Genomic DNA, 10,586 nt, shown 5'->3' with positions numbered 1-10,586 from the left:
ATATATATATATATTTTTACATATATATATGTAAATATATTCCATGCTGTTAAAATGTATGCCTGTGAGAACTGTTGGGGGCAAGCACATTTCCCCATTAGATGTCAGTTCAGTATCATGTGTAAGATTGCAGTGTGCCTTGGAATGCAGATGAGACTTCATGATGCTTAAGCCCAAGCATCTAGTATGATGTCAGGAATTACAGTGTGGAAAAAAGCAGCAAGGTTTAGATCCTGCCTGGATATGTGAGAAGCCTTGAGGAAAATGGGGAGAAACATTGGTTTATGGAGAAGACAATGGTCAGGATGCTTGACGATGGATATGGAAGTCTCAGGAAACGGAGAGGAAGAATAAGATACGAACATGCTTTTGATAGTTCTTGGCCTCTAGCATCTGAGTCCAAAGCGCATAGATAGATCTGCAAGAATTCATCATTCTCTCGCTCAACTTTTTTCTGTTATTACAATTTTTTTTTTTTTTTAACTGAAAGGCTATAGATAGAAACAGGCAGGGGAAATCTTGGCAGGGAAGGAGTAGGGTAGGGATGAAGAGGCTGCAGATGAAAAGCTGAAGGTGTGTAAGAGGCCTGAAGTTTTCAGGAAGAGATAGTTGCATCAAAAGCATTTATCTGTATTTCAAAAGAATGACAAATATCTTTAAGGAAGATGAGACTATGGTGTTCTCCCTTAACTCAGGCCAGAAAGAGCCACTGGTTTAGACTGGAGTAATTTTAAGCTGGAAGAGGAAGGAAGATTGTTTTTCTGAGGACAAGTTATTCACTGGAACTGGATCCTCTTGTGCTTTCTGTGTTTCCTTTACTGACTTTTGTAAGGTGCTCTTGTGGATATCTGTGCTTATTCTAGTTGGTATAAACCATGTCCTGGCTGCAGAAAATAGGACTCCCAGAAATAAGTACTACCTACAGAAACTGACTGTTGTGATCTCTTCTGATGTTAAATGGTTCACGTTCTGGTGGAGACCTTCCAGAACATGTTATGCTGCCTGTGTTAAGACTGAAGATAATCTGTCTGAAACACTACAGTCTGTTACACTGGTGGCCTGTCTCCTGTTTCCCAGGGTTACGAAGGGCTAGGACATCTGCTTGATTTAAGTGCCTGGGAGCACATCTAACTTAATAAGCTACTTTAAATGTCTTTGTACTGGAATTGCTGTACAGCAATGGGAACGTGAATGGAAGGAGACTTAGAGAGAGGAGAACTGCCTGGGGAGTGAAGCTCCTGAATGTCGCTGGAAAGGAAGCACATTCTGAAATGGAAAGCCCTGAATAAACATTGCCTTTTAGCTTTCAGCACAGTTGCCTGCAATCTATATATGTAATTTGCTCTACCTTTTGATTATTTCTAATAAGATAATTCTTACCAGACTGAATTGCGGTAGGCCAGAATAAGATGCCAGTTCAGATACGATATGTGTTAAGATGCATGAATATCTGAGGCTAAAATCCAGACTTGGAAGTTCTTGTGCAGTTGAGAAGCGTTGGAAGAATGATGTGAAATGAAGATGGTGCAGATATCCCGATTGCGTTGTTTTTATCAACTCTATTGAAGGCAGATGACTTCAACAGCTTAATTATAAGTTTGTGAACATTTCTGAGAGTTTGTATAGAAAGATCTGATTTGCAGATGCTGGAGGGCAAGTTGAAGTTACTAATGCTTTTCTTCTTTCCAGGCGACCATTGGAATTGATTTCCTGTCAAAAACAATGTATCTTGAAGATCGCACGGTAAGTGAGGCATCTGTGTGATAGCATGGGAGTCGCAGTTGCTGCGCGTGCTGTCTCGCCTGGCGGTTCCTCCAACGGCTGCTGCAATCCCACAGCAGCCTTTGGAGGAACAGCCTTTGTTGGATCAAATCAGTGACCTGCTCCCCTGTTTCTGTTACTTGTTAATATCTGATACCCCTAGAAAGAAGTCAGAATCTTTCATGCAAAATTGAGGCAAGCTAATGTCCACATCCCAGGGAACGGGCTGTGTCTATATGTACCTTAGGCATAGTTTCCTCCCAAAATTTGCAGCTCTGCCTCTGGGATTATCAGTGTAAATGGGTGTGAGCAGACCAAGTAGTTCCAAGTCTTGAAGTCATTCACGATTACCAGTGGTGGCATAGTTCCTCCGTGTAGAAAGGCTCCTTTTGTAACACAGTTCTGATGTTCTGTTAATAAAGCAATTTTGGATTTAGCTTGCATGAGATTCCTGTTTGCATAAAGACATCCCTCCCATCCCTCTCCTGGCTTTCAGTCTTTGTCTTTTCATTGGTTCATATTTTGCTGGTACTTGCCTCTTTGCTTGTTTTACTACTGGCTGAGAAGTATGAAACTATTGGGGGGAGGCCGGGGCTTGTGGTACGATGGAATACCTTGTGTTGCTCTGGGTCTGTGGCTTCTGAAGAAGTCTCAGCCCAGTGTGTGGTGAGTTTGAGTGCTTCTCTGCCATCTTACCAGTGATTCACTATTAGAAATGACCTTGATTAACCTTTGTTTGGGCAAAACTACTTGGATAACTTTCTTCAATGGTGCTGGCAGTGGCAGAAGAAGAAAAAGATCATGGGAATTCTACTTGACACCTCTGAAGGCAAGTTGGAATGCCTATGTGCTGTGTTCTGCTATCCAGAAAATAGCATTTTCTTTCCAATGTTGGATATACTGTTAGCTTTCCTGATTATGTAAGTGGTCCACGGAGCCCATAAAGCCTGTTTAAATAACACAGAGGTGTTGAATGTAGATAAGAGGAGGAAGAAATACAAGCACATAAGCTAGGAAAATTCAGACATTGAAATAATTTCTCAGATGTGGCTAATGCTGTACTTTGCAATAGGCTTTGACTGCTGTGCTTTAAGTGAAGAATGCTAAGCCTCTAACTGCGGCGTATGCTTTGGCATACTTGGTATGTCCTTACTTCAAATAATAATCCTGAAATCATAGCTGTGCCAGCTCAGCTCTAAACATGGCCTGGGTAGTATGTACTAGCCAGCAGAAGGGACAGATATATGTGGAGTTGGGTTCTTCAGAACCATCTCCTATAGCCTCCCACAGAGGACAACTGTAGGTATGCCATTTCCAGGACGTTCCCAGTCCATTGGCACCTGTGGCACTAAGTGAACTGGGGCCAGGAGAAGCCCCACCCTTAATCCTGACCATTCAGGCTGACAGTTCCATGTTACGGCTACAACCTCATCTTGAAAGACCGCATAGTATTTCCTTCTCTGTGTCTCAACATCTTCCCAGCCTTGTTGGATTTGAGCACCGGATAAGCCAGTCCTAGAGGGTGTTTGCTGTTCTGGCTTGTACCCCACTACTACGTTTCACCACATCAGGCTTTCCAGTGGGTTAATCAGTGGCTGGGTGGTGTAGTCGTTACGGTTAGGAGTCACCGCATCTAGCCTAGCTGTAGGCTGCAGTCTGCTTCTGTGGCCCTTATATAGCCAGAGTGCTGACATGGCAGGATGCACTGAGGTATGTATGCTTATTTCCCTCATTAGCAGAAGTGTGAGAAGGTATTTTTTATGGATACCTTGGTTTTACGATTAAATGGAAGAACGTGTTCATATGTGTGAGTTATTAATGTGCTTGTGGAGGGAGGGAGGATTCTCAGACGTGCTAGGCTGAGGTTACTGCAAGAATGTGGTTAGAAGTGTCGCTGGCTCTTTTCACATTTCTGTTCCATTTTAACTTTCCTTTTGTTGCATTATTTTTGCCTTGCAATTTTTTTTAATTTTTATTTCACTTCAGTTTTGGTTTTGTTTTCCATTTTCCTGCTCTTCCCATTCCCTCTTCCCCTACACTTTTCCATTTCCCAGATCAGGCTGCAGCTGTGGGATACAGCCGGCCAGGAGAGGTTCCGCAGCCTCATTCCCAGCTACATCCGTGACTCTGCTGTGGCTGTCATTGTCTTTGACATTACAAGTAGGTATTGAGCTGGAGTGTCTGCAGGGACCTTGCTTTTATCATGTACTTGTTATGTGTTGGAAGCGGTGGTGTTATCTGAAAGGAGCTAAGACAGGCTGTTGGCCCTGGGACTGTAGGTGTTTTGTGGGCTGTGGGGAAGTAGCTGAGCATCTTCCCCCACAACCAACAGTAACTCCATCCCATAATACAAAAACTGGGGAATTGTTTAACCTGCTCAAAGTTCAAATGATGGAAGTGATACACAGAGGATTGGCAGGTAGGTGAATAGGATTTGTGACTTCCCATGGGTTTGTGCTGATGGGAATGAAAGGTGATTGGTAGCCTTTGGAAAGCTTTTTAGTTTTTCTGCTTTGGATGTGGTTGGTTTGTTCTTTTGCCTAGTCCTCAGAACGAATTTTTTTTCCTTTCTGGATAACTAGAGAGGTAATACAAGTAACAACTTCAGATGCTCAAGAAAAGGAACACTGTCAGAGTCGGTAAAACAGTACAACACCCATCTAAATAAAAGCTATGAAGAGAGCTGGTGATTCATATGAGTAATGGCAGAGCTTTTGAAAGAGAATAAATGTAACTACAATAATTTCTGAAGAACAAACAAGCTTAGAGGGAAATTCTCTATAACTCTTGTCATGCATATTTTAGTTTAAGATAGGACAATATGAATACAATTATTTCATTATAACTCCTTGCTATTGATTCCACTTGATCTGTCTTTTTTGGTTAAGCTACAGTACCAGCATAAATATCTAGACAGGATTTATACCAATGAGCCAACACCATGTGGACAAAAATCTAAGTAAAGAATGTAATGGAGATGAAAAACCCCTGGCCCACCTTTATTCTGTCAGAAACTCTAGATTATAGTGAGGCTTTACAGACCAGGGGTTTGTTTCACTTTGGTTAGCTGAAGTGCTTAACAAATAACAAACTTCTGTTATGATTTATCTGTCATGTTGAGGGCAAATAATTACATGGTCTTTCTCCCAGTCCTATAGCTTAAGTAGTTGACTCTGGAAGGATTTCTGGTTTGGTGCAAACTCATGTAAAACTGAAGTGATCTGCTTGGGTTTTGAGGAGCGTTGAGATGTGATGATTTATGCTGGAAGCAGTGAGGTGGCGTGGCAGACTGCATAGGTTGACATCTTTTCTACCCCCTGTTGTGACAGGTATAGGATGCTGTTTATCCAGGCACGTGGAAAAATTTTGTCAGTCCAGGCTGTTCTTAATGGCTTCCAGACATGTCAGAAATAATTGATAGCTGATCTCATCATACGTTGGTAATGGTCTGATCTTTTGAGATAATTTCATTTTTTCTTGTTACTGCTCTTTGTTCTAGTCTTACTGACTGAAAGGCTTTCAGTTTTCTTGTGTTATTGAAGGAACATGCTTGTGTACTTCTGAGGTTATGATGGTGGTGAACACTAGAGTGATTAGCAAAACACAGTTTCTCTTACCACTCTGAAGAGCTATCTATTTGCATTGTCTTTAGTGGTAACTGTATTTGGGAACCTCAGATAGTCTTCGGTGAGTTAATGCTGGTCATGATAGTGTAAAACAGAGACAGTCCTGTAGGACATACTTAAGTACCAGCCAAGATACTCTTAACTAGTAGAGAAGAACTGTTAGCATGTGGGGAGCAGAGGAGAAAAAGAGGAATTGCTTAGTTATTGTTAATCAGCTGGGTATCTTGAAATGCAAGTGTCCTGTGGAGAGATCCATGGTAAAGTCCATACTGCAGCTGGGCTGGATAATCAGTCTGACCTGCCAGCACTGATGTAATATTGTCCAGGTGTTTGGAGTTTGTCACCCTGAGTTTCCTGGGGTAGTGAAGAGCCCTGACTTTTGCTTTTGTAATCAAGACTGCCTTCAAAATGAGGCATGAGTTAATTGCTTTGCCTATAAGCCCTAATCTTCCTTAAGCCCCAGGGCATCAGATTTACATACCCTGATGCAGCTACGATGTTGTTTTGAATCTGCTTGTAGCAAGACACTTTGCAGACATGTGCTCTGTCCAGCCTCTGTTTCTCTTCTAAACAAGCCGATTATTGGCCCTGCTGAAACTGCTTTCTCCCTTGTAGCCAGTCCCCTGCAAGCCGCCTTATTAACCGCTGTTCTGTGCATAACCAGCTGCTCTCCCTCATTGCTAAACAAGTGGCTTTGTTAGCACATCTAACCAATGCATGTAATTAAGCTGATCTGCCCTCCTGTGAAACTCGTGCCTGTTGAGAACGCCAATAGCAATCTTGTTTTCTGGCAGTGTGGTGCTACTGGTACAGCTAGCTGTGTGTGGTAATGACTGGGAAGGAAGTGGTATCGCTCCCAATGTGAAAAGCTTTTGTTTAGGATTCACTGTGGTAGTTGGGCATGTTTTGACTGTTGCTGTGTCAAATAGGCAGGTCCGAGACCTTAGAGCTATCATATGCAATAGGTCAATTTGTGTTTGGGCATAGCTGTGCTTCTGGAGATCAAACTGTACCTCTTGTAGCGTTTGTGCTTGTTTCTGACTCTTGTGTTTATCGGAAAGGGAGAACTTGATGCCCTTTGTGTCACATGAAGCCGATGGCGTAAAACATTGCCTTTTCTTTCTGCTGGAAGTTAAGTTATTGATTGCCTTAATCATGCATGAAAATCCCCATTGCCATCTTCTGGATGATTGATGCTGGAGAATGGATGCTGTTTTACTATATGGTGTCTGGGCTGACGGAATAGCATGTCTGTCATGTGGGAATTGCCCAAAAAGCTTTGATCTGAGATGCTGTAGGGTAGGAGTCCTGTGGAAATAACATGCATAATCCTGCGTAGACCAGGAAGAACAGCTCTGCATTACTTGTTAGCTACCACTATCAGCAGTGAGGTAGTAGCCATACCTAGAGCTCTTTGGGAGTAGCAGAATCTCTAGGGAAGCAAAGGAGGTAATTAAAGCACATTATCTACAATCAGAGTCAGAAAAGACAACTTCTGTGTCATTTGGGTATTTGGGGCAACATTACAACCTCAGCTTCTCAGACTGAGCTGCATACAGTTAATTCTAGAAATGGCCTTTTCTCTAAAGGACAGTTTCCTCCTTTCTTTTCTCTCTTGCTCTCTCTCTCTTTCTCTCTGCTCTCCCTGGCCTGGTACCAGCAGGTTCGGCTGCAGCTTTGGGACACAGCAGGCCAGGAGCGGTTCCGCAGTCTCATTCCCAGCTACATCCGCGACTCCACTATTGCTGTGGTAGTCTATGACATTACAAGTGAGTGATGCTTTGGTGTCTCGTTATTCGAAGTACTACATGTAAGCAGAACTAGTAAGTTCTAGCCAGAAGTTCTGCAAAAAGATGGTTAACATTAGAAACGTTTTTTCCCTGCCCTGTTTTTCTGTCTGAGCAGAAAACAGTTTATGGGTCATTTATACGTGGTGTGGGGAGATCTGGAGAAGCACCTGAGTACAGGCATAGCATTCTCCCTCTCCAAAAAGAAGTTTTATCCTCAGCACTCCCATTTGATTCTTCCCTGCAGACTTGAATTCTTTCCAGCAAACCTCCAAGTGGATTGATGATGTTCGGACAGAGAGAGGAAGCGATGTCATCATCATGTTGGTGGGGAACAAAACTGACCTGGCAGACAAGAGGTAATGGAGGGGAGCTGGTGGCCTTGCTGCCCTGACCAGTAAAAGCAAGGAACTGGCCAACTAGTTTGTCTTCAAAACAACTGTTGATTCTAAACGAAGCATAAATAGCGTGTTGTGAAATTCGTGTTTCTGGTTTCAGCATATGCAAAGTTATTCCCTTTTGCTATTCTACAAATAGTTTTCGTTAAAACAAACCCACCTAAAAAAATTCCTTTTACTTATATTATCTCTATACCATGTTTCTCAATAGTGTGTTTTGTCTGATTTTTCTTTTCATGCTGAGATAAAGCCAGAAAGATGTCTTGCGAAAGCCCTTTTTTCAATAATCCTATTTACGTGACCTTTTCTGTGTGTGCAACTGTAAGTTCAGTAAAGTTTCTTCTTGTTACAAAATGTGACAGGAGCTTTTACAGCATCAATGTAAAAGGTTTCCCTCCGAGCATGTGTTTCATGTCATACATAACACAAACTGTGATGTTGTGCATGTGTGAGATGAAACTAGATTAGCAAAAGCATCCCCAAGAGATGCAAAAACTTAATTAGACCCTGAAAATCACACGGACTTAATGTTTTGGGACATGTCAAAGCATTTTGCTTTTAAAACTCTTAATCCTACAATGCCACTTCAACCAACATAACCAATGTAATAGCTTCTTAGAAGACCACAGACTTGTGCTTTTGCATTTCTATTTCAAATTCTTCTGATTGTTGATTTAGCAAAAGCTTTGTTTAATGTTTTCAGAGATTTTAATTCTTTATGAAGACATCAAGAACAGTGTAGATAAGGAAAGATTTTTATTTTAATGGTTATTGTCAGCAGTAGTTGGCAAAGGGAAGATGGAGTAAGCCATGCAGTTCCTTACAGTCCTAATACTTGAAACTGAAACATCTTCACATACACCAGGTAGTCTAAAATGTGTGCTTCATGTGTCATAGGTCATATGGAGTATTGAAATGATGGGGAATTTTTATCTGATGCAAAAGAAAGCATCTCAAAAAGGTGGAACTGGGAAACACCTGGATCTCACAGCGAAACGAGGTCTTATAAAATCAAACCTTTATCCTTTGTCTGTTCACAAGACACTTCTGATCAAAAGATAACTGCTTGAAAAGCGTTACAGGTGGAACATTAATATTTTCTCAGAAAAATCTTGGACTATTATGTGAACTGCCTGTTTACTGTGTATCTTGGGATGATGGGCCTAATAAGGATCTGACTGTTTCATTGTTGGGTGCTATCACATTTTAAATTCTAGACCTTGCTTTACTCACTCCTGCAGTGTGCATATTGCTTCAGAATGTATTGTAATGTGTTTTTTCCTTTGTGGTTTTGGTATTGTCCAAATGCTCGTATGAGACAATAGACAGCATCCCTGGCTGCACAATATGGTGTCAGGAGATGCTTTTTGTCCTTTGTCCCTGTAGAAGTCATGCTGTTAGTTTTGAGGAAAAGCATAGACAATTCTAATACTGGCAAGTGGTTTGAGTCAGTGGAGAAAAGGATGAGGTTAGGCTGTGACCAGGCGCCGCGTGGGTTTTGTACTGACGGTTCTTACATAAATGTGTTCTGTGTCTACCACATAGTGACAGCTATTTGGCTTTTCCCACTTCCAGTGGGGGGGCCATTCTAAGTGTCCTGTACCTTGCACTTTTTGAAAATTTTTGTACAACTTGGCGCTCAGAGCTTCAGAAATATGGTAAAAATTGTATATAGCTGATTCGGATTCAGAATTCCAGGTGCCAAGACCTCGGATTAGTCTGGTCTCTGAAATCGGCTTACAAAAGCAACTGAGCAAAATCCGAGATGTTCTACTTGAGCTGGCTCTGGATGTTGACCACTTAGTATCTCTTGTGCCCTCCTGGGAGCTAGAAATAACTGCAGCTTCCTAACTGAATAACGTGGCATTTAGATTTGAGGCTTTCTAATTTTTATCAAAATCCAATTTCATGTGGAACTGGGAAACCTGATGGGATAATTTCTGCCTTGGATCATTTCCTGATAGTACATAAGTGAAGTAGAGCGTGTGTGCAGGACAGCTGGCCCAGCACTACCAGAAGAATTAAAAATACCAGAGATTTTTTGGAAACATAGCTACAGTTGAAGTTCACGTAGCACTAGAAATTCTTATTTTAGAAGTTTAATGGAGGTGACGGTAGTCCTGGTCTAGGCTAGATTTTGGAATTAAGATGTACACCCAGGTATCAGTAAAAGAAGCTGCCTTGCCTTTCTTTCAAAAGGAAGTTAGGTTTGCGTTAGGTTGAAATACTGGGCCTTTTAAGGCTGGACAAAGCCACGATCAGTCTGAGCTAGATCACATTTTTTGAAATAGAATACAGTGTATTGGAAGCAATTCATCCTATGGTAAAACCCAAGTGATGATGCAAGTTTAAGTTATGAGGCCAAAAAGCTGAACTAAAAATAACACTGTTCTTATTTGATGCAGCCTCTTAAGTTGGGGGTTTTTTTCCTGTTAATGTTGCTTCCGTTGGTGGCTGTTTTTTTTTCCTGCAGTTTCCTTTTGAATGTTTTTGGAGTATTTTTCTTTTTTTTTTTTTCCTGTGATTTGTTCTCGTTGCTGTAGACAGGTTTCTGTAGAGGAGGGTGAGAGAAAAGCCCAAGAACTGAATATGATGTATATTGAAACCAGTGCTAAAGCAGGATATAATGTGAAACAGGTATGTACAGGATATTGATCAGAGATGCAATTACTTGCTCACAGGCAGCAGCCTAGCACTTGCTGTTGCACTGTACTTGCTGCTGGAGCCTTTCTGAAATCTTTCTGTAACCTCGTGGAGTTCCCTTTTGTTGACTTTTGGGAGACTATGTGCAGCATATGGGGATCCTTCCTTCCCTTGAGGATGCTGTGAATGAGGCTCACATGTACTGCATAAACTTCATCCTGTCCTGGTAATCTGTTATTAACAGTCATAAGCCCAGGCATTCCCTGGGTAACTTACCTGAGGTGGTTTCATTCTTAGCTGCAGGACCTGGAGGTTTGAAAGACTCTGAGGTCCTGAGGTCTCCATTGGTGGACTGTGCACTCTTGTAAGGG

The 10,586-nt window shown here is 41.8% G+C and overlaps 1 protein-coding gene across 2 annotated transcripts in view; it reads left to right on the top strand.

Moving 5' to 3' along the window:
- Nucleotides 1–10,586, top strand: part of RAB41 (RAB41, member RAS oncogene family) — a 13,958-nt gene that overhangs the window by 192 nt on the left and 3,180 nt on the right. The window contains exons 2-5 of one of the 2 annotated variants that reach the window (XM_010295411.1): nt 1,690–1,743; nt 3,816–3,921; nt 7,422–7,533; nt 10,116–10,209. In XM_010295411.1, the coding sequence (XP_010293713.1) occupies nt 1,690–1,743; nt 3,816–3,921; nt 7,422–7,533; nt 10,116–10,209 (366 nt within the window). Of the gene's footprint in view, nt 1–1,689; nt 1,744–3,815; nt 3,922–7,050; nt 7,157–7,421; nt 7,534–10,115; nt 10,210–10,586 lie in introns of both variants that reach the window. The other variant, XM_010295410.1, reaches the window with a different exon arrangement.

Source organism: Phaethon lepturus, unplaced genomic scaffold (assembly GCF_000687285.1).
Source record: "Phaethon lepturus isolate BGI_N335 unplaced genomic scaffold, ASM68728v1 scaffold35929, whole genome shotgun sequence".
Lineage (NCBI taxonomy): Eukaryota > Metazoa > Chordata > Aves > Phaethontiformes > Phaethontidae > Phaethon > Phaethon lepturus.
The sequence above is the reverse complement of the archived record's forward strand: the minus strand, read 5'-3'. Positions and strand labels throughout refer to the sequence as shown.